This window comes from Vigna angularis, chromosome 3 (genome assembly GCF_016808095.1).
Source record: "Vigna angularis cultivar LongXiaoDou No.4 chromosome 3, ASM1680809v1, whole genome shotgun sequence".
NCBI lineage: Eukaryota > Viridiplantae > Streptophyta > Magnoliopsida > Fabales > Fabaceae > Vigna > Vigna angularis.
The window spans coordinates 4,689,743-4,714,491 of NC_068972.1; the positions used below are offsets into that span (position 1 = coordinate 4,689,743).

Here is a 24,749-nt window from a genome sequence, read left to right on the forward strand (position 1 = left end):
GTGAAATAAATTTAGAAATTGGTAGTATGAGGTGAAATCTATGGAGGAAAGCATCAAATTTAGAGGATAACCACTTGATTTCAAAATCAAGTTTAGAAAAGTACCATATTTTGAAATTTAGTTTAGGAAAACACCATATTTCAAAATTCGATATAGGAAAGTAGTTTTGAAATCAATTAAGGAATATACTAGATTTCAAAATTCGATTAAGGAGTGTGTCGAATTTCAAATTTCAGTTAAGAAAAGCACTTGATTTCAAAATTTAGTTTAGAGTATGTATCATACTTAGAAATTTGGTTAAAAACAGTACTGATTTTCAAAATTTGGTTAAGATAAAGTAGATGAATATCCTAAAGGTTCACACAACACTTTTTTGCTAACTAGCTATGCACGTCATGTTGCATGTGCATTGTGGGAAGCCTCTGATGGTAATTTTTTTTAATGGTTTATGACTTGTTTAAATTTTATAAGCAATTGTTATGTGTATGGTTGATAAGAGATAAATTTAGTTTCATATGGAAACAAATTAAATAAATTTGGAGCATGTCATCTTGTTGTTCAAAATTATGTGTCAAATATTTGTTTAATGCCTTTATGGACGATAAGAGGTTGACATTGACATTTTTTTTTAAATGGTATAGATAAACATTTTCCATGTTCATGTTGTTGAGATGTCTGTCACACTAAATGACGTGTTCGTGCTGCTGCATTTGTCTATAGTGAGATAATTTTGTTCAAATGAATCCCTAGACTTTGAAGGGGTTTTGGAAACTCTCATAGACCTTTTAAGCATGAATTGCATGATGGCTACATCTTAGCTTAGGCAATGTTGTGGTTCCGACTTAAGATTGAGTTTGTTGAGAGACGTATATAAATACTGTTGTGAGAATCAATAGTGAGAGTATGTCACACAGATCTATTTGTTGCATATTATTGGATACACAACTTTTGTAAATAAGAGCATCACATATGATCTTTCATGTTAAATACGAAGACTCTAGTCACCTACAACATGACATCAACATAAAACACCTAACTTGTTCAATACTAATAACTAGAGATTAATATATTCAGAAAACAAAACAATCAAAAAAGAAAAAGAAAACAAAAGCGGTAAACAAAAAGAAGCAAAATATATGTTTTTTTAAAAATAAAATAGTATCATATTTCAAAATTCGAGAGAAGACTTAACCATATTTTGAAACTCGGTAGTATCCTTAACAAAACTTCAAAATTCGATATTATCATTAACTGAATTTTGAAATCTAGTACTATGCTTAATCAAATTTCGAAATCCGGTAAGTTTCTTTTGAATTCTAGTTCATTCATAAATTAAGTGAGTTACTTAGTGTTTTCCTAAATCAAATTTTAGAATTCAGTGTTTACTTAAAGTAGAATTCAAAATTTGGTGTTTCTTATATTGAATTTCAATGTCCCGTGTTTCTATTAATTGAATTTCAAAGTTGGGTTATTATGGAAACTATTCACCCTGTAACTTTCAAAATCTGAAAAATACTTTTATAAACTAGATTTCGAAATTCTTTATATAAAAAATATTATAATAATAAATATAAATTTTTTATTAAGAAAATAAAAAGTATAATTGAAGAAGAACGAAGTGAATGTGTGGTGTGTACATGTTTCAAACGAAGGTGAATGAAAATGAACAAAAATAAAGAAGAAACTCAACATCGTTCAAAAAAAATTAAATCTGAAGTTGAAGTTGAAAAAGAGAGAAAACATCGTTAATTTTGAAAGTGAATGTGACTTTGGGTGCAAGGATCTCATAAAATATACCATGCTCCAAAATAAATTCATTTAGTAAACAATAATCATTACTTACCTAATTAATTTAATATTATATATATATATGGAAAGAAATTTGCCATCCCAATAAAATATTTGTGGTATGTTTGTTACAATTTTTTTTTTCATTGTTTGTTACCATACCTTAATATCTATTGCAATATTAGTTAACACTTTATTACAATTATAATTGTATTATTTTCTTTAAAATATAAAAAATGGTAATGTGTATGTTTAAGTTTATATTTACTTAATTTTGTATCTCATCTAAATATGTATTTGAAAAAGAGAAAATTTTTGAAACAAGTTTCGAATAACTTTCACGTTAACTTTGCCATGTAAAACAATCTTTCGGTTGCAGTTTGAACTAACAAAACAATAATCTAACGACATTGACAATCATTCAGAAGTAAATTTTGGTTTTTACATTTCGTGCCACTTTAACAACTCATGTTTCACAATGAAATAAGTTATTTTTCTAGTAAATATAAGATTTATTATATAACATATCATATTTCATAATTATATATGATCACAATATTCCATAAATCCACATTCAGATTAACTTTGCATCAAACTCTATATATAAAAAATGTGGACTAAACAAGAGTACGACGTAACCATAATGAGAGGAAAAGAGAAAAACAAAGAATAGAGGATCAAATACATAGATAATATAGATAAAAAGAGATATATAAAAATAGAGAAAGGATTTAAAAAACACTTCTTTTAAAAAACTATCACTTTACATCAATTAAAGTGGTGATTAATTAATTTTGAGAGGATTGTTCCTAAAATTTTACATATGTAAAATTACAATTTGTTCAATATTAATTAATTGATACAATACAAATTTAAATATAGGAATATTTGGCAACAACGAAAGAAGTGTGTGCATCTAAGACCAAAGAAACATGGATCGGGCTGGGTTACCAACCAATCTGACCCAACTTTTAAAATGTGGATGATGCTTGCCGTCTTAGATAATTCTTCCTTCCTTTTTCAACTTCAAATACAAGCTATCTCTCATCTCATCGCTTTTTTTCAAAACCCTAATTCCTCTTTCCGTTCCAATCTCGTTTCACAAGATCGCCTTCGCTGCTTTTCCGTTCAGGTGTGCCTCTCAATTCTGTTATTTCTTCCAGGCGATCACTCTGATTCTTCAATACCGACATCCTCGTTCTAACTGATCCGCCTAATGGATTTTTAGCTTCGAATTATGTGTTTTCGTTTTCTGTGGCTTTGGATATTTTGAATCGTAATTTGTGTTCATTTTAAGGTTGTTTTGTGAATATAATCTTTAATCTCAGTTCTTGATCTCCGTGTGTCTTGATTATCACAATTATGTCGCCATTATCTATTTTGGGAATATAGAAATGCTTAAATGGATGGTTTATTGATTGATATCAAGTAATGTTTTGTTCCAGAGGAATAATTGAGGTTTTATGGTTGAAATTTTAAAATTTAAAATTGTGTTATCTTTCTTTCTTACAATTGAACATTAATTGTTGGCTGGTCTGGGATCAGACTGGAGTTTTATTGTAATGTGCGAGCAATATTCTGTTAAAACAACAAATGATCTTTTGGGGTTGGTTTCATCAACATTGATTATGTTAGGTTACAAACGAGTGGATTTAATGGCATATATTTTTCTTTTATCTTTTTATTTTTCTTTTGAGCTCATTTGATTTGATTTCGCAGGAATTATGTCTTTTGTGAGGAATTATCAAGCAGAAGATCGTAGTTTACATAGTGGTTACTGGTCCACCTATGATGAAAACGACTTTGGCCGCAACAATAGGAAAAGAAGTAGAAACAATTATCACACCAGGAGTTTTAATATTTACAATGATAACCAGACAAAATTCGGCGACCATGGTTGTTCCTTCAATTTTTCCTTGGCCGATCATGCCAATTATCTTAGATATGATGCTGTTCCGTCATCTCTGAAAAGGAGGAAATATTCAGCCCCTGTGTGGCAAGAAAGCCATAGATATTATATTCCACCCATGGTTCATGACAATATCCCGTCCTCCTGTAATTTTCAAGCTCCTCCTACAAGATCCGATGGTGATGCCTCCACATCAGCTGTCTTCAAGCACTGCTTCTCTATTTTTGAAGATGATAAGCCTGTCTTCATGTCAAGAGATGAGATTGATAGATACTCTCCATCTAGGAAAGACGGTATTGATGTACATCATGAGACACACTTGCGGTACTCCTATTGTGCTTTCCTTCAGAATCTTGGAATGCGTCTCGAGCTGTAAGAGTCAAATTATTTGTCATATAGCTCACATACATTGAGGGTGTAGCAGGTGAAAACTCGTCATTATTGTGACGTACAAAAACATTTATAACCATTAGATTGAAATGACAAGTCAGATTGCTTCTTTAATTACAGTTATAGGTGAGACTTTTAAAGGATCACCTGAGATCTGTAGTTAAATAATCAATCTGAATAGTTAATTTTAATGTAATGGTTATGATTAAATGTCAGCAACTCACAAATAACTACGAGTTCTTACCTGATATGTTATATATATTTAGAAAAAGAACATTGCTACTGACATTCTTGTAAGATTTTAGTTTGTATATTTAATTCAATTTATTGATATTTGGCCTGCATAACATAGTGCCATGTTCCTTTTGCAGGCCTCAAACCATCATTGGGACATCTATGGTTCTATGCCACCGTTTTTTTGTTCGTCGATCTCATGCATGCCATGACAGATTTGTGAGTTTCTATTTGTCCTGGTAGCTCTAAATCCATGTTTTACTTTTCTTATATGCTTCAATGAGGTCCGCGTCATCCATGAATATTTTTCTACAATTATAATTTATAAATTCTTAGAAATTTGTTATGGATTTGTATGTAGTTAGTGCTTGCTATTTTATTGAAATTGTGTAATGTTACTTTTAATTTTTTCCTTCAACTTGCATCTCTGTGACCAAACTGATTTTCTATTAACATTAATTTGTGCTGCAGTTGATTGCTACTGCTGCTCTTTTTCTTGCTGCAAAGTCAGAGGAAGCTCCACGCCCTTTGAATAATGTATTGAGAGCGTCCAGTGAAATTCTAAATAAACAAAATTTTGCTTTGTTCTCCTACCGGTTACCTATTGTGAGTATAGTTCAAACTACTGAAATCTCTTCTTTTTATTTTACCTGTGGGAGACACACAAACCAAATAATAGCCTGGCATCTATTAACTTGTATGTGGATATGCCTGATAACTATAAAAATATCTATGTTTGCTGATTCTCTATAAAGTAAAATTTTAGACAGTTATCATAATTTTTAATGGAATATCGACTCAAATGTGTCAAATTTCTCTCAAATAAATCCAATTTTCCTTTTAGTTGAATACTAGTTAAGTTGTTATTGTAAATTTTATTTTATATGTTTAACTTGATTTGAGTTGTTTCACAGGATTGGTTTGAACAGTACCGGGAACGGGTGTTTGAGGCTGAACAGTTGATACTTACCACTCTAAATTTTGAACTCAATGTGCAGCATCCATATGCATCTCTCACGTCTGTTCTTAACAAATTAGGTCTATCAAAGACTGTTTTGGTGAATCTGGCATTAAACCTGGTCAGCGAAGGGTGAGTTTTCATGCATTTTAGGTTTTATATATGATGGTTTCAGTGATGATGTTTGCTTATACCATTCATTTTTGAGGACAAAACGTGGTTGGCTAAAATCAAATCTGTATGAAATGTTCTGAGCTGTTGGCTGATGTCCTCTTCAGGTATCCCATTTGTTGGTTTTGACTAGGCTCTTATTATCTAACCGAGTGAATGGAATAGAAAACCTAGTGTAGGGAACAGGACATGGGGGCTTTTGGTGTTAAATCTCAACTCAAGCAATAGAATGTCTTGAGGTCTGGAGATCTAGTGGCTGAGGAAGATACCTTGGTGTCTCCCCTACTAAATTTTGGTTCCAAATAGTGTTGATTCTCTCAATATTTTGCTTTAGCCCAACTTCTGTGTGTAGATATTCTGTCATGGAATATTGATTGTTTTGGCATCCATATAATTGCAGGATATTCACAAGATTAGCGTGCTGGCCTGTATGATATTCTTAGCTGGCGGATTGATATGCTGTTCATCAAAAGTTTTGTTTTACATCTGAAGTTGAACTGCTGATGTCTAATGGATTGCTTTACCTTGAATATGTCTCGTCAACTTTTATTTTGGCTACCCAAGCTAGCCTCAAGAGCCCTACCCACAACTCAGTTTTTCTGTCTAACCCTCAATTCCTTGTAGCTTATGCTGATTCTCATCAGCCAAAGGTGCTCTCCATAATTTTTAGTAAAATGGGTTGAAAGAAGATAGTAAGTGACATACAAACAATATGAAACTAACAAAAAAAGACTGATACAGAGAGGCAAACAATCTTATCTTAAACAGTCTTATCATCAAAAGTTTTGTTTTACATCTGAAGTTGAACTGGTGATGTCTATTGGATTGCTTTTCCTAGAATATGTCTCATCAACCTGTATTTTGGCTACCCAAGCTAGCCACAAGAGCCCTCCCCCACAACTCAGTTTTTCTCTGTAACCCTCAATACCTTGTAACTTATGCTGATTCCCAGTAGCCAAAGGGGGCTCTCCATAATTTTTAGTGACATGGGTTGAAAAAATATAATTTAAGTGACATACAATATGAAATTAACAAAAATAAGACAGACAGAGAGATGCAAACAGTCTTATGTCATCAAAAGTTTTGTTTTACATCTGAAGTTGAACTACTGACGTCTGATGGATTGCTTTACCTTGAATATGGCTCATCAACTTTTATTTTGGCTACCCCACAACTCATCTTTTCTGTGTATTCTCAATACCTTGTAACTTGGCCTGATTTCCATTAGCCAAAGGGCATCTCCATAATTTTTAGTAACATGGGTTGAAAGAAGATAATTAAGTGACATACAGTATGAAACTAACAAAAAATAAGAGACATAGAAAAGGAGATAGAGAGAGGCAAACAGTCTTATCTTAAAAAGTGTAATGAATGTTTGTTCCGAACAAGTTTTGGTTCATGGTTATCCATTGATCATAATGAGGCTTTTCAACTAGAGTCAACTTATTACATGGAGGAAAACACGGTTTTCTTTGCTGCTCTTTTATTTTTACTAAAGAGGGTTAGAGTGTTTTTGTCTATTCATTTTTTCTTAATTGAAAACAAAGACCTATTCCTTGGTCTATATGTTGATTTGGGAGAAAACTGTTTCGAGGATAAATCTGCTGATAAAATTCTCTCTAGAAGTGTTTCCTTGTGGTCAGTTTGATTGCCAAATTTTGGGTTTGTTAAAAGTTTCTTAACCTCCCTCTCGTTTCCCACATTGAGTATTTTGGTCACTCAAATGGATTACTTCAGTCACATGATTTTTTTCTTTTCCAGGTGTTTTAAATTTGAATTTGATCCTTTTCCTACTTAAAAAGATGTATACACTCTATCCAATAATTTGTTGATGTATCTGAATAAGAGTTTGACTATGACAACTACCTAAAAGGTCGTACATTCTAAATGATTGGATGATATTGTTCAAATTTTTATATTTTTATATTGCGAAAATATAAAATATATGTAAACATTTGTTCTAATTTAAAGCTAATTTGTTTTATCAAAAGTTCAAATGTCCTTGTTCATCTCTTACAGATCACTCTTCCAAATTTTTTGTTTCCTTGTTGGTTGACATTTAAGTCAATAATGGGAATGAAGTCTTTAAGATTTATCTGACTTTCATTTGAAATAGTTTTTTTTTTTTTTTTCATTTTTCAAACTCAATTTTTAGCTGTTCCCTACCTAGTTGAATGTGGCTTTATTGTTGTTTAAGTTAAAATTGTGAGAATTTACTTAGTGATATTTTTAGTTTTAACAGTAATAGGGATGTATTGATATTTGGGAAATGTTATTCATGGTCTTTTTTGTGTCCCTCCTGTGTGCTAAACACTTGCCCTTTGTTTATTGAAGGAGAAAAGGTGGAGAGGAGAGAAATAGGTGAGAAATAAAAAAGAGAAAGTGTTTAGTAAACTGGAAATGAGAGAAGAGAGAGAGAGAAATAAGGTGTGGGGTTTACTATTATTTTTATTGTATTTCTCACCTATTTATCTCTTTCCTATTTTTCTATACTAGACACCTTCATTTTACTCAACTTACTCATTTCTGTTCACCTTTGTTGCTGGTGACTTTCTGTGATGATGCTAGTTTGTCCTTTGTATTTGTTGTCTCCTCCTAGCTATTTCTCAAATTGTTTATGGAATATGATTTTTCTTGATACCTCATCTCAAAAAAAAAAAGAAAAAAGAAAATCATACATATTATTTGGCATGTAGTGATCAGCCTCAGTTTTTTTAAAATATTAATAATTGGGTAGGCTGCACTTTATCATACTTTAAATAGCTCATCATCTTCATAAAATGAGTACTAATGGTACCAGGTGTTATCGATTGTTATGGTCAGCCTGCTATATTTCAATTGATTTTTGTAAAGAGCTTTTTGCTTCCAGCTGAGTAAAATTGCTCAACTGTTTTCGTGACTTGAAAACGTTTGTTGGATGGGTTGGGGTTGTAGACAGTGGCTCTCACTGTATGCTTCTTGTGTCAGAAGGAAGTTTTGTACCAGCTCTATGGTGTAGTCCAAGCAGCCCTTCTTACCCTTTCTCCAATTTGATTTACAATTAATACCTGTATTGATTAGAAAGTTATGCACAACTAGTGTGAAAATTATATTATACTCCATCTCCAGTACTCAGCCACGAAGGAGAAGGAAGATTTGAGAAAAAGAGCTTTTCTTTTCCTCGTACTCCTTTTATCCCTGTTCCACTATAAAGGGGTAGTAATGTGTAGTGGTTTTATGCAGCCTAAAACCCCTTTCCTTACCGTCTCAGGTCACAATAATAACCTTCCACTTTCTGCAGCAAATTGAAGTGCTAGAACATGGGACTTTTTGTACATAATCAAACTATGTACTTGCATTTGTGCGTTAAATGTATGCCGACTTTCATGTGAAAATACAGTAACTTTTGTACTAAAATGTCAATCAGCTGTCTGCATCAATTCGCTCTTCGCAGCATGTTTTTTGTTTTATGTTGTGTAGTGATTTTTAAACTTCTAATTTTACACCTGCAACATGGACAACAATTGGATTTTGTTCTATAGCTTGTTAAATAAGTTTGCATTCATTGTAAACATTCCAATGAGCATGGTAGCAACAAGGCTCTCCAGGTCAAAATATTGAGATATGGCATTAGCTTTGAAAGATTCAGTTGTTTGTAATATGCAGCACAGCACACCATGCATACTTTCTCATTTTAGTTGCATAAAATTTCTGGAGCTTAGAGCCCCACGGCAGAGTTGGGCCTGGAAGTCTGATAAATTCTCTAGATGAGTATAAGATATTGCTATAGTTTGGTTATACTCTTATCAGCAATCCTGCACAGATTCTTGGAATTGTATGCTTCCTGAGTTGCTGCTTTTCTAGTTGGTAAGGAAAAGTTAATAAATTTTTGTTTTCCTCTTGGTATGAATGTTGAATATTATTTGAATTATCTAGTTCATACTACTGCTCATTCTAATAGCTGACATGATCTGTCATGGTGGGAACATATGCTAAGTTGGTGCCTCGGATGGTTAGTTTGACTATTTATGTATTATCTATATTTGCGTTGAACAATACTGACTGTACTGGTGCCTATCTTGTATGGTCTATTGAAGATGGGAATTTTTTTTGCAGGCTTCGGAGTTCTCTGTGGCTTCAATTTAAACCCCATCATATTGCTGCTGGAGCAGCATATCTTGCTGCCAAGTTTTTGAACATTGATCTCACTGGTTATCAGAACATCTGGCAAGAGTTTCAGACAACACCAACCATTCTTCAAGGTAATCTGCACCCACTTCACCGTTCTAATTTTCATCAAGAAACATTATTAGATTTATTGTTCTGTTTTGAAATGATCGGTTCAGGATAGCAGTAGATAAGTGAAGTGCAAGCAGGGCAACTTGTTAAGATAGGCGTGTAATTTGGATATTCCTTTATTAGTTATTGATATTCGTTTTCTCATTGATGCAGATATCTCCCAGCAACTAATGGAGCTCTTCTGAAAGTATTGTAGAACTAGATTATGGCATCCTTCCTAGTAGATTAAATTTTGAATATATAATTCAAAATGTCATATACTCCGAAGGGCGAGGTACAGATCATTATGTGTAGGAGCTTCGACATATATTTTGGTGAGTTACAAGATTGGTGGGTGTGACCTAAGGATTTTTAAATTTTACCAACTTCTCTGAATCCTCTGCTAAGGTCTTGAGCATGATTTGCGTTCATTTCTGTTGATGCCTTGTGATCAACTGTGACTTGTGATCAACTGTGACATGCCAATGCAAATCGAGGTCGAGTTTAGTCAATGAAGAATCTATCCATGAAAGTACACAAATTTCTAACTTTGTATGTGCAACAAATACAAATTATTAGTTCGGAGGTTAAATTTATTGTTGGTTGCCCCTTACTCTGGTGTAATGTTATGAAAGAAAGTCATTTGATATCTGCAGTTACGGTTAATGTTGGTCCTTACAGAAAATGGGTTAAGTTTTCTAAGCTCTTGGCACATAGAGGAATATCACCGGATCTTTGTGGAATTGTTTTGTAGCCCTCTGCATGTTATGTTGCTTGCCATCCTCGTCATTTGCAACCACAAATATCGTTCTTTCAGCGGCTAAAAAATAGTTACGGCATTCCTAGTGTCCAGAGCCTAATATTCGTGCAGGTATTTTACACCAGTCTCTGTTAAGTACTTTAGGCCACAATTTTCTTGGTTAAAAAAGCTTTAAAAATACTACAAAAAAGAAATGCAAGTTCAACAACATTAATTCGGAACATCAAACTCCTGATAAGAAAACAAAATCCAACAGAAAGTATAAGAAATTTATAATCGGATTCTGTTTTTGTAAGAATTTGTGTTTGTGCGAATTTTCTCACCTCAATCCGCAGGAAAGATGAATTCGACCAAATTATCTTGCAAAGCGAGATCTCAGGTTTAAATGAAGGGAGTGGATATTGTGGAATGGTTGTTGTTCGGTTCGAAATATTTGAAAAAGTGAAATAAGATGAGAGAACTAAATTTTCCTTCTTATTTTTGTCTTTTCTTCAAATATTGGGAAATGCTACATGTGGCTGCGAATTTTAAATATGCATTGCATATTCATTTATTTCAAAATAAGACAAAAGTTAGAGCATGACATTTTACTAAGTCTATTTTAGAGATGTTTATGGTTGTATCCCAAGTTTTCCCACGAATTTTAATTAAGTTCAATTACTCTGCTAAACAAAAGTGGACTGCTACGAGCACGATGGTTCTTAATCTCACATTGAAATAAAATTAAATATTGTTTTACATATTTTACAAGTCTCAAATTATTTATTTAGGTTCAGAAATATGATTTTATGCTAAATAGAGAATAAATATATTTAATAAATGTTTATAAATAAATTTAGAGTACTTTATTTTTTATCTATTTTTTTCTCTTTAAATTTAGATATTCTAGCATTTCTTTTTAAAGTCAAGACTAATAATTTATCCTTTTACTATTATTCTCAAATTTAAATATATTCACATGCAAAATCAAGAGATCAAAATCTTAATTTAGATAAAAATAAATTGTCCTTTATAATTTTCTTTTATATAAATACTATCCATCCGAAAACATCAGTAGAAAATTAAAGTTTTCAAATTAACATCTCAAAACTCAACAATATGTCTTCATATAGAAACAGTAAATTAAGATATATATATATATATATATATATATATATATATATATATATATATATATATAGATATATATATATATATAAGTGTTGGAAAAAACAAATCAAAATTCATGTAGATTAACATAATTTAAACTCTAACAAACCATACATATTACAAAGAAATCTTCACAAACACAACCAGAAACCATATATGAATTAGAGAGGTCTAACCGTCTTATTGATATGAACTAGAAAGCTCTAATAGTCTTATTGATAGCTCCCCACAGTCACAGCTAAGAATATTTTAGTGGTGGTAACAAACATAGTTTAAATAAATATGTCTGATAGAATAAACAATTATTTGAATATCAGGAGCATTCAATGCCTTGGTTAAATTCTTTAAAGGTTTAAATGCTTACTTCGTTATCACGTTAAGAGATAAATTTTTGTTTAGTATTCGGTTTTAAAAATGAAAACATTGGGTCCCTATGTTATAAAAAATATATGAATAAAGTCATGTCCGTTAAGTTGACAACAACGGCGTTAAGTCCATGCTGATGTGGTCGTACTTTTTCTCTTCTCTCTTCTAATGTCTAACTTTTTCTATCTCTTGTTCAACTTTTTCTTTGATGATTTGTTGAACTTGTTCTTTCTTTGTGGACCTTATTCATATATTTTTCATAACATAGGGATCCAATGTCTTCATTTTTAAAGTCTAGTACTAAACAGAAATTCACCTCTTAACATGGAGATGTAACATGGAGACGAAGTAAGCATTTAAGTTTAGAAACTATGCACGCTCGTATAGAATAATCGAAGAATATACAAAGAAAAATCACAAAGAAAATATCTACGTAATATGAATAGTGAATAACATACCTTAGATTAAAGCTTTTTATCCTTATGGGGGTATAATTTTGTAAGATACCTCAAAGTCTTCTTATTACCATGTGAAAAATTATTATTATTTTGAGAATAGATAAATTATTATTAAAGAGTAAATATGAAAATAAAAATCATAAATTAAATTAATTATTTAAAGAATACAAATTGTTTTCGCTTATGAATTTGGTTATAATAAATAAAAAATAGTAAAAATTGATATATTATTACTACATTAATCAATAATAAAAAAATTTATGATTAATATTATTATAGTACAATAAGATATAATATCATTAATATTAATATATCAATTATAATATTATTAATAGTATTACTATCAATATCATTTATGAATTAAAATACGTAAATATACTCGTCGGAAGGGTTGACTAGGTTTTAAAATTCGAAAAAATAAATATCAAATTTTGAATTGAAGAAGAATAAGTACGGTATTTTAAAATTTAGAAACTTTAGATTTTGAAATTCAATAAATTTCTTAAACGGATTTTAAAATCCACTAAATTTTAAACAAAATTTCAAAATTAAAAATTGAATTTCGAAATTTAATGAGTTTCCTAAATTAAATTTTGAAATTCAATGAATTTCTTAAATTAAATTTTGAAATCCTATACATATAAAAAAATAAAGTAGAAAAAAGTAAAATGCGTGAAAACTTAAGATACATGCTTCAATAAATATATAGAACAAAGTAAATATGTTTTGGTAAACGTAAATATCACTTACTTAATTTTTTATATATAAATTTTTACGATAAAACTGTGAGTTTAGAGATATATAAGAAACCTCCTTGTTTCAATTGGATTTGAAATATTGGTGTAAGTGAAAAATGGTTGCTATTAATAGTAGATTGAAAATTGATTTTCTGTATAAATTTCGTTAAACAAACTTTGACTGTAAAGGAATAAACTTTTTTGTTAAATTCATATGGCATTGGCGAGTTTGAGGCGTTAAGCCAATCAATGATTTTCAAATCAGGTCTGTAAACAAAAAAGGAGGTCTACAACTCCAATTATACTTCTTCTTGTAAGTAAAGGTCAATGGTCAATTTTAGTTAAAGTTATTACAATTTTTTAGTTTTAAGCTAAATAAATAATTGTTTTTTAAACTTTATGTTTTGTAAGAATTGTTGCTCATTCTCTTAACTTTTTTATGATTTATATTTCAATATGATTGGATGAGCAAAATTCAATATGACTTATTATTTTTAATATCGGTGACAAATTCATTTATACTTTATGAGTTATTTTCGAACTGTGATACAATATAATGAAAAAAGATGAGATGATATATGATGTGAGGATTGCGTTGAATGTTATTCAAATATATGATATTAAATATAATGTATTAAGGTCTATGAATGTTATATATGTATGGAATTATTAAAAAATTAATACAATTTATCATGTTTTTTAAACTTTTTATTTTTTAAAGTGATTGGAAATTTTATTAAAGTTCATATGTAGTAGTTGAATACTTTTTAATTTTTAATTCTTATAATACAATTTTTTTTAATTTTTATGAATTTAGACAATAAAATGTAAAAATTAAAAGAAACTTAGAAATGTGTTTGTAAAGGTGAATTGAATAACTTTTAAGCATAAATATTAAAAAGGATAACTTTTGTAGAGGTTTAGAAAATAAAGAATTAACTAAATGAGTTTTTTTATAAATAATTAAAAGGAAAATGCATACAAAATATCTGATGGTTGATTTGATCCTGTTTTCTACATGGACAGAAAATAGCTGATGGTTTGATTTGATAGCATATGCATAGAAAACGAAATTTTAATAGTTTAAAGAAATAATATTAAAAATTGTATAAATAATCAAGAAATCTGATACTATCATATATCAGTATCTTTCATTCTTGTAAAGTGATGATTAAAAGGTCTTAAGTGCTTAAAAGATGGTTTTAATGTAAAAGGAAAGTCATAAAAAGGAGACGAAGTTGACTTATCTTCATTATTTATTCCCTGAATCTAAATACTACTAATTCCTGTGCTTTTCAATCATTACCGCAGGATTCTTTAATTAACATTCTTATTTTATTCTAAGTAAAGCAAAATAAATCAATTTTAACAGTCCGTTAATATTAAAAGATGCCCATTTTTAAATTAATTTTCACCAATAAAAAACAATGGATGTTTCTCTTATTTAATGATAAAGACATATTTAATTAATTTATTTTACAAAAAGTGAGTTTGAGAACCAGAAAATGATAGAATTTTGAAAGATTCCGTTTCCTATCCTTTACCTAATATTGACAGATACATGGATCAATCGTCTATCCAATCGTTTTCTTTTAGCTGTTGCCCTTAAAAAAATCAAAGATTTTAACTAATGTAATTTTCATTAAAAACTAATATATTATCATAAACTTTATATATTTTTTATAAACTTAATAATGCTGAACAAAAAGTATCATACTAGTTAAACTTACGAGGTATTGCATTCATTTTGTATAAAAATATCAAAATTATGTTATTCACGTATTTTATTTAATTTTAAAGATTAATAACTATGAGTTATCATTTAAAAAATAGATACTGTGAATAAATTATATGGCTTGTATAGTAATCACTAATCAGTCAATTCTATTATGAATATTTAAATTTTTGAAATTGAAAACATGGAAAAGATCTAGTATATTTTAATTAAGAAATTAAAAAAATTAATATATTTAGTGAGAAGGTTGTCTTAACCTTATTGTGCCTGGCGTTTGTCTCAGGTAATCCGATTCATCATCGATATCCTCAGTTATTTTTCTCTCATCCTTTCAGATAAACACGACACAAAAGCTCAGTATTTCTCTTATCAAAACGCCACTTGTCCATTGTCGTTTCGACCCCATGGATCACACGCCTGCTGCGCAACGTCGTCTTCGAGCTGTTCAAGACCACCTCTCCCCCACCGCCGATGAATCTCCCTCCCACCTCCGATCTAACCCCACCGCCGGCGAGTTTTTCTCAGGTACTCCCTTCTCTCATGACTGCTCTTATTGCACTTGTCGTACCTCACTTGAACGAAGCCAGGATACTGATAGTGACGTTCGATTTCTCTCTCTCTCTAGGATCATGTTCTGTGTTTATCTTTTTTGGTCTTTGATTAGTAGTGAGTTGTCGCTTTCGAATTTGAGATTGGAGAAAAAAGAAAAAAAAGGATTGGAGGAGAGGATTCCTATGTTGTGCTAGGGGTACTTATAGCTGATTGAGTTTTATGAATGAATATAATCAGGTATCTTTATTGTTATCTTCGATTTGTGTGCATTTGGGGAGCATTCGGACGTGTTTCCTTCTTTCATGTTTATAGAAACAAAGGGCATAGGGTGTAGCCATTTCTTTTGGAATTAAAATTCAACGGAGGTAGAAATATTTGGTATGGGGGAGTATTTGGTTGTTATAAATGTTTTGGTCGAGAGACTATTAATTTGATAAATCTGAATGGTTCATGTACCGGTTCCAACTCTCCAATTCATCATCACCGGGTTTCTTTATTTATTTTTAATTTTATTTAGCTATTTATCAGAAGCTAGGTGAAGGTTGAACCCTGTAGTGCAAAAGTTTTAGTTCCTGATGTGCCAATACTCTTCATGTATTATGAGTGTTGACTTCCTGCCTTCAAGTTTTGTGGTCTGGGCAATCACATCACTAATTTTAGTACTTAATTGTTAATTAGCTGTGATAATTACGTATTAATTTAATGACGTCACTCGTCTAGTGTTCTATTAATTTTATTTAGAATCATTTTATATTTTTTGGAGACAATAGTAGGAGCTAGGACTCAAATCACAATGACGTTTGTCATAACACATTCTGTTTCTGAAAGGTGACCATATTCATAAAACTGTCATTTGTTCTTTGTCAATCATATTACTCAGGTGATATTCATAATGTCACATTTGTTCAAATTTTCCCACAACTTAGGAATTTTTCTATCTCTCGACGAATGGATATTTTCATATGCCATGCTTTTTGTTATTACTACATTACTTTTTGGCAATTTCTTTTTGTTGACATCGTTACTTCTGAACAGAACAAGGGTATAGTGTTGTACTCCCAGAGAAGTTACAAACTGGAAAGTGGAACGTTTACAGGTATACCCCTTCCATTGTTCTTGATCTTGATTTGTATACATCATTCTGGAGCCAAGTCCGAGGCTCATATTATACTCAATTCTTTCTGGAAGATCTATGCGATCTCCTCTGCAGCTAGTGAGCAAGTTTCCTAATCATCCTGAAATTGGTACCCTGCATGACAATTTCGTGTGAGCATCCCTCCTTTTTCTATGTAAAATTAGCACTGAACTTCAGAAGATTGATAATCTCAATCAAATGTATTTTAATAAAAAAATAATTTTCATGCCTAATAAATTGATGTGTTCTTTCAAACTCTGCTAATAATAGGCGCTCAGTTGACACCTTTCGAGACTACAAATATCTGGGAACACGTGTCCGCGTTGATGGAACTGTTGGGGAGTAATAACGCTTTCTGGGGCTTCTTTGCTTTTCATTCAAATTCACCTAACATCCTTCTCATCATTTCCACTATCCCTTCACTTTTTAAGGTACAAATGGATGACTTATGGAGAAGCAGGTACAGCCCGGTCAGCAATAGGTTCTGGTTTGATTTATTATGGAGTCCCAAAGGTGAATGCTAGATTATAGTTTTATGGTTGATTATTATTTTTTGTTTTACGAAGTATCATGTAACCATTGGTTTATGCGTTCTTGTTTAGGGTTCCAGTATTGGATTGTATTTTATTAATAGACCGGAGTGGCTCATTCTTGATCATGCCTGCTCTGCATACTCATTTATATCAGTACCTCTGTATGATACTCTTGGTATGTTTTTTACAACTTATCAGAAAGTTATTTGTCATTCCTATCTACCTTTCAGATTTAACATGCAAGAAACTGCTTGCTCTGCAGGTCCCGATGCTGTCAAGTATATTGTTAGTCATGCTGTCGTGCAAGTTATATTTTGTGTACCTGAAACATTAAATGTAGTAAGTATATGTGAGAATTTTCATAATGTTGCATATCCCTTCTGTTCCTTCGTAATGAATACTGTAGAATCACGAGTACCCATTTTGGTAACTTGGTGTAATGATGGATTTCCCCATGCAAATACTCGGCATTGGGTATACTTTCCATGGCTTCTGGAAAATGTGTGTAATTAAGCTAATCCAACACACACTAGGGTGATTAAATTCTGTAGATCATTCAGTTACGCTAAAACAAAGGGTTAAGGACCTTGTGCATATCTACTTTTGTTTAATATAACTTACGTTCTTGTTTTGCAAAAACTTATGTATCATATAACCTGCCCTTGCAGTTGCTGAGCTACTTATCTGATATTCCAACTGTGCGTCTAATCGTGGTATGTGTGAATTATGGCTTACGTTTGAAATTAAATGTTCATTTCCAAAGTAAGTCATACTGATTTTTGGTTAGTGTACAGGTAGTTGGAGGTATGGATGATCAAATTCCATCAGTTCCATCATCATCCGGAGTTCAAATTGTTACATATTCAAAGCTACTCAATGTGGTAATCTTATTGTTGTCTGTGTAAACAAATGTTGATTTTGTGGAGAATAGATAGTGTGTTATCATTATATCATATTGCTTCCTTGAATTAGTAAGGAAATTCCATTTCTGTTCTGTTCTCTTTCTAATTATATATTGTGGTGTATCAGTCTTAAGATCCTTTTGTAAATGGTGTTGCTACTAATTTGATCTGCTGCTATATATTATACCTGTTACCTCACTGTTCATGTGGTTTGGTTTAGGGACGCAGCAATCTCCAGCCCTTTTGTCCACCCAAACCTGATGACATTGCAACCATTTGCTATACAAGTGGAACAACTGGAACCCCAAAAGTGCGTAGGTTTCAGTAGAATTATGGTTTACCCCTTTTCTTATTAATATTATGTACTATTCCCATAAAATGTTTACCTTGCTTATATTAGCTCTATGAAGCACTTATTTTAATCTTTCTGCTGAACAAATTATGGTCAGGGTGCTGTCTTGACCCATGGAAACTTTATTGCAAGTATTGCTGGGGGTACTATGGATGAGAAATTTGGCCCTTCTGATGTGTGAGTAATTTTTTAATGCATACAATGTTCATTTCCATTTTTTGCTGTGACAGTTTATTCTAACTTCTTTACCTTAATTTTTTTTTTCATTTTCAGTTATATATCCTATCTCCCTTTGGCTCACATTTATGAGCGAGCAAACCAGGTCATGGTAGTTCATTTTGGCATTGCTGTGGGATTCTACCAGGGGGTATGCCTCTGACTAATTAAACTTCTTTTTCTTTCATTTGATTTATGTCTACTCATTTTGAATGAGCTTATACTTTTATGAAAAATTAAAATTTTATATACAAGTGCTATGGCATAGGGAGCCCATATGATATTTTGTGAATATTTTCGTTTTCATACTTGTATTTCATGAAATGCTGCATTGACCCATAAGAGATTTCTGTCAAGTAGCAGTTTTTTATTATAGTGTTCTTGTGTTCCATATATACACGTGTATGCATGCATGGATTAAAAATTATAATGCAACCTAAAGTGTAGAATGTGTAAATAATAGCAGCCTTTTCTGCTCAATTGTTAGTTTTTTCTGGTCATGTAATATACTTTACAGCTCTGCCATATGTGATGTGTTGAAGGTAGATTTACTAAATTTTGTTTCACTTTATTTTGCAATATTCTCAGATTAGCATAATTTTTTTTTTAACATTCGTATGCAGGATAGTATGAAATTAATGGATGACTTGGCCGTCCTAAGACCTACTATCTTCTGTAGTGTTCCTCGACTATATAACAGAATATATGCTGGGTAGATTATTTTTACATTTATGCTGTATTTCTTAGAACTCTCTTTTTCGCTTCTTGTGTACTCATTGTATCATTCAATTCGAATTTTTTTACAGTATCACTAATGCTGTTAAAACATCTGGTGGTCTGAAGGAGAGACTATTTAATGCTGCCTACAATGCTAAAAGACAGGCTTTATTGCATGGTAAAGCATATTCACAATGATCTATCTTTGTGCAGCATACATTTAAATACCTGTTTTGCCAGATTTATTTATGGTGGTGGATCACTATTCTGCCCTAAATATTGAATCAAATTGTACTTGTACCTTGGTTTTCCCCTCTCCTTTGTTTATTGATGGTTTTAGACACCTTGTTTATATGCAAGATTCTTGTAGTGGGTGAATCTTATTTACCACAATAGTATCTTGTTTGTTTTCTGAAACTTGTAGTCTTTTAAATAGCTGGGAAAGTTTTCTTAGAAAGATAGATATGGCTAAAAAGGTGTAACTTATCATTTTGGCTTTAAAGTTTTATTATCATTTGAAAGAAAACTTACTTTTGACACCATATTTCCATTTGTTTCAGGGAAGAACCCTTCTCCAATGTGGGACAGATTAGTTTTCAACAAGATAAAGGAAAAGCTTGGAGGACGAGTTCGGTTAATGGCATCAGGTGCCTCACCTTTATCCCCTGATATCATGGAATTTTTAAAGATGTAAGTTTTGCATAATATTACTGTATACAATACTAAAGAGGACATTTCACTTATTAATATTATTATTATTTTTGATCAATTTTCTCATGCTGAATAATATGTGCATTTATTCTGCAGTTGCTTTGGTGGTCGGGTGACTGAAGGATATGGAATGACAGAGAGTACTTGTGTTATAAGCTGCATAGATGAGGGTGACCCACTTGGTGGTCATGTTGGCTCTCCTAATCCTGCCTGTGGTGAGTACTAAGTATGCATTCTGCATCATATAGCTAATAGCTTGCAGTACATTCGTGATTCAAAACCTGTTTGGTATTATATTTTAGGTAGTATGTGACGAACCAATCAACTTGTTCATGAACTGGTTAATTTTTTTTCTATTTAAAAAATTAAGTAGTTGCAACATCTCATCATTTGTAGTTATTCAAAATGTTATTTTCCTTGGTACTGAATTTTAGGGATGGGTTGTTTTCTTTATATGGTGTGTAGTTTTCTAAACATCAAAGTTAAATTCTTGATTGATTTTGATTCACCTGATGAATGAGTAGGTTTATCAGTGTGTTATTGGGGCTGAAGGGTGTTCTTTTTATAGGATTTCACTTGGACTCTCAGTGAAATTCAATCTCACTGTGGAAGTTAATAACCTCAGTATATATCAAATCTGCCCAGAAAGAGTACACGTCTTGAGTTTTGAGCCAATTCTCTCCCACAAATAATGATTCTCCGCTTCTTCTTCTTCTTTTTCTTTTTTAAATTTAGTTGCAATGGGGTTTACTGTTTTAATTATTTTATTTTTCTCTTGCAGTGACATTGTGTCTAATAATCCTAAAAACGTCTTCTACTTAGCTTTCCTTATATGGAAGAACTTAAAAGATGAAATTATATTTAATTTATGTCAGCTGAAGCTTTGTTATGCCTAGTGCCAAGAGTTTTGTTCTTTGTTTCAGAGATAAAACTTGTGGATGTTCCAGAAATGAACTATACATCTGATGATCAGCCCAATCCCCGTGGTGAAATTTGTGTCAGGGGTCCCATTGTTTTTCGAGGTTATCACAAAGATGAAACTCAGACGTAACTACCTTTCATGCTATGTGCTTTTGAATGAAATTTATCTTGTCATATTTGAAACTACTTGATTTTCAATCCAATTGTGCAGGAGAGAAGTCATTGATGAAGATGGATGGCTTCATACTGGAGATATTGGAACGTGGTTACCTGGTGGTAGACTAAAAATTATTGACAGGTGAGATAGCATCATTCTAATTACTAGTTATAATCCATAATTAATATGATATACACGGCTTCTTAACATACCACCTGGCATTAGATTGAATCTTTGTTAACCTTACGCTGCAAGTATGCTCTGTTCAATGAGTAGACTTGAATGGCACTTTACAGAGTGAACTTGCTATGTGCCATTGTATTTTGTCAATGAGTTCTGTTTCTATGAGACTTATAACTGCATACTGCCTCTATTTAACTTTTATAATTTATATATTTAACTTCTGTAGGATGGGCTTTGAGTCTTGACACCCCTAGATTCCTGTCTACTTACCCGACCCAGTTTTTACAACATTGATTGAAATTGTCAAGCATATGAATGAAAGCTTAAATTTTGTTACAGGAAGAAAAATATATTTAAGTTGGCTCAAGGCGAGTATATTGCTCCTGAGAAGATTGAAAATGTATATGCCAAATGCAAGTTTGTGGCGCAATGCTTTGTATACGGTAAGGAAATAAATCAACACACAAATTTGGTGTGTGATCTTTGTATCCTCTCTCTTAATTTACTCCTTGCTAGTTTGCTGATGCTTCTTTTTTCATTTTTAGGTGATAGCCTAAATGCTTCTTTGGTAGCTGTTGTCTCAGTGGATCATGATGTCTTGAAAGCATGGGCCGCTTCAGAAGGCATAATGGTAGTATAAACTTTTAAGAGTGTTTTAATATATGTTCCCATATATCGCACATGTACTGAAAGTCCATCTAGACAGTGCTTAAAAATTTGTTTTACTTTGTGCTTGAAATCTTGAAATGTATTTTTGATTCATATTACTATAAGTCTACAATATATTTTGGAAAATAAATGTGATATGATAAAAAACAAAATTGTCGGATACCTGATCTAAAGTGAACATTTTCAGTTGAGTTGAACCGACTTTTCTATGACTTCGTTATGCAAGTGAACTAACTTTTCTTTGATTGGTGATCATACAATTGAATAATAACTATATATATGGAATTGCATTTTTATCCTATGGTTACCTTTCTCTAGTGTTACACTTCTCGTGTTTCCATCTCTGTTTACTTTTTCGCCGTTGGTGCTGTATATTTTATTTTTAGTCTGCGCAACTCTATTCTTTTAATTAAAAAAGTGCTTTTATCAGTCTATTTTTGCAACTTTTTTCTTTTAGCATGATTTTAAGTAACAATGCTTTTGTGGTTTTTTCAATCTTTGCATCTATTTTAGCACATGTGGCAGTGGCTCTTTATTTGTATGATAGCTCTTCTATGATTAGATTTAGTATATTAATATTCACCCTTTGAGGCTTGGCAAAATCATACCGTTTAAAACAAGGGATGCTTTTATGTGACTCTTAAAATCAGAGTGGTCCGATTAATTTGAAATCAAGAAAGTAGAGTCCTGTGTTTTATATTAAATTCAATAGAAGTTCAAGAAATTTATTCCAATCATCCTATTTTTCTCTAATGAGGTGGTGTTAATTTATGGAAGCAGTTTGCAATATTAACTGATACTCTTATGTTCTGTGGGCATGAGTGTAGTATAATGATTTAGCACAACTTTGCAATGATTCAAGAGCAAAGGCAGTTGTCTTGACTGAGATGGATGCTGCTGGACGAGATGCTCAGGTAGGTTATTCATTTTATGTTACACTTACGTTTACCTTACAATTTGGCCTTGTATTTAATTAATAATATTAAATATCTGTAACTTTATGTGATTGTAGCTTAGAGGTTTTGAATTTGTAAAAGCTGTCACTTTGGTGACCGAACCCTTTACATTGGAAAATGGTCTGCTTACTCCAACATTCAAGGCAAGCTTTGAGTCATACATTTTTTTTTTTCATTTTAACCTGATGTGGCGCTAAATCAAGCTGTGTATTGCGTGCAACTTTTCAGATTAAGAGGCCTCAAGCGAAGGAATATTTCGCAAAAGCAATATCTGATATGTACAGTGAGCTCTCAAGAACTGATAATTCTCAGAAAACGTTGTGAAATTGAGGGTCTCCCTTCACTCCCCTCAACAGATAAATAAAGAAACGTGATTCATACCATCGTAAGGCGATAGCAGAAGGATCCAATGGGTACGATCTGGCAACTTGTTTTGTCATGATAAGAGTTGTGTTAGAACCCCAACAAGATTCGTAGCTTTAGTTCTAGTTGCCTTACGTTATTTTTACATATTTATTTTTTTGAGTCATATTACTATAATTTTTAATATATTCATTATTATTATTATTATTATTATTATTGTTGTTGTGAATCAATCAATACCTATTCAGTAGCATTTTGATTTTATTTTTATTTTTTCTTTTGGTGGGACTTTGCTAACTAATATTATGCACCTAGGTTTTATGGTAATGACTGTTATTATGATTTTTGTGAATGAAATGGAGACGAAATAATACTTTCATGACATTATCCAATTTTTTAAAAAGGATCTTGATTCTTTGTTAAATTTAGAAAATGCTAACATTACGTCTCTTACTGTCTTTAGGGTAATAATCAGGGGAACAAAAGTAATAGGTATTCAATGAAAAAGAAAATTATTGTTTATACTGAAAACGTATAAATCATTTAAGAAAATAGAATAATTCTGATTAACTTGTATTCTTGAAATATATGTTAGCAGTATCCTTAAAATATTAAATATATAATCACGAAATGCATTTCTATTGCTACATATTAAATTCAGAGTTTTTTTTTTTACTTTTTTAAATGAAATATTTTTTAACTAGTTAAATTATATTTTTATTGACTTTATTAAATTTTAAGTTCTTTATAAATATATGTATTTTTAATTGGGTTTTATTATTTTTTTTATTGAGTATTCAAATTTTATATTTTTAATTGAATTTTTGTTATAATTGAGTAATGCGGCTATAATGCTTATGTGTTAAGAAAAGAAATGTGAAGTTCTAAAATTCATATAAAATTAAATGATACTGTTAAAATGACTTTTATTTAATGAAAAACATGTTAAATAACAAAATACATGTAATAAGATAAGAGATCGTAGTATACATCAATAGTAAAAATGACAATAATTATTTAATTTAGTTGTAAATGATGATATAAAAGTGATTGGAAATCATCATGATACCAATAATTTTAATTAAAGTAATAAAAGTTGTTTATTATTTTATATTAACATCGTTGTTTTATATTAATTACAAATTTCATGTTTCTTAATAGAAAAAGTAAAATGACGATAACGTCCACGTAACTTAGTTAACATAACAATTAAACAATAAGAATATTTAAAAAAATATAAAAAGTGTTAGTACTAATAGAAACTGAATTGAAAATACTTAAATTTATAAATAATATGATTAAATTTGATTAAGTCTTTTTGTTTTATAAGATTATTTATTCTAAAACAATTATTTATAAGGTTATTTGATTAAAACAAATTTAAAGCATGAATATGAAGGTTTCAGTCAAAAGCCAATCCTCTTTTTCAATTTATCTTTAGGATTTGTTTTTTATTTAACCAATTTGATT

The 24,749-nt window shown here is 31.1% G+C and overlaps 2 protein-coding genes across 3 annotated transcripts; both read left to right on the top strand.

Annotated features, from left to right (window-relative positions):
* Positions 1-2,678: 2,678 nt before the first annotated feature.
* Positions 2,679-10,354, top strand: LOC108325915 (cyclin-T1-5). 2 transcript variants are annotated; one of them, XM_017559055.2, is made up of 7 exons: positions 2,679-2,920; positions 3,508-4,069; positions 4,459-4,540; positions 4,793-4,927; positions 5,236-5,411; positions 9,546-9,691; positions 9,882-10,354. In XM_017559055.2, exons 2-7 carry the CDS (start codon positions 3,513-3,515, stop codon positions 9,911-9,913), a joined length of 1,128 nt encoding a protein of 375 aa, XP_017414544.1. In that variant the 5' UTR covers positions 2,679-2,920; positions 3,508-3,512; the 3' UTR covers positions 9,914-10,354. The 2 variants fall into 2 exon arrangements, with proteins under 2 accessions (XP_017414544.1, XP_017414545.1); XM_017559056.2 differs by lacking the exons at positions 9,546-9,691; positions 9,882-10,354 and adding an exon at positions 5,851-8,122 and having other exon boundaries at positions 2,722-2,920.
* A 4,813-nt stretch (positions 10,355-15,167) lies between these two features.
* Positions 15,168-23,492, top strand: LOC108326524 (long chain acyl-CoA synthetase 6, peroxisomal). The gene is made up of 23 exons (XM_017560077.2): positions 15,168-15,437; positions 16,500-16,560; positions 16,653-16,730; positions 16,870-16,941; positions 17,031-17,112; positions 17,202-17,307; positions 17,395-17,471; positions 17,801-17,845; positions 17,927-18,013; positions 18,255-18,344; positions 18,484-18,563; positions 18,660-18,753; positions 19,226-19,314; positions 19,409-19,497; positions 19,880-20,009; positions 20,127-20,245; positions 20,954-21,077; positions 21,163-21,249; positions 21,631-21,734; positions 21,837-21,922; positions 22,788-22,874; positions 22,973-23,059; positions 23,145-23,492. The coding sequence occupies exons 1-23, from the start codon at positions 15,317-15,319 to the stop codon at positions 23,238-23,240; spliced, it is 2,091 nt and encodes a 696-aa protein (XP_017415566.2). The 5' UTR covers positions 15,168-15,316; the 3' UTR covers positions 23,241-23,492.
* Positions 23,493-24,749: the final 1,257 nt, after the last annotated feature.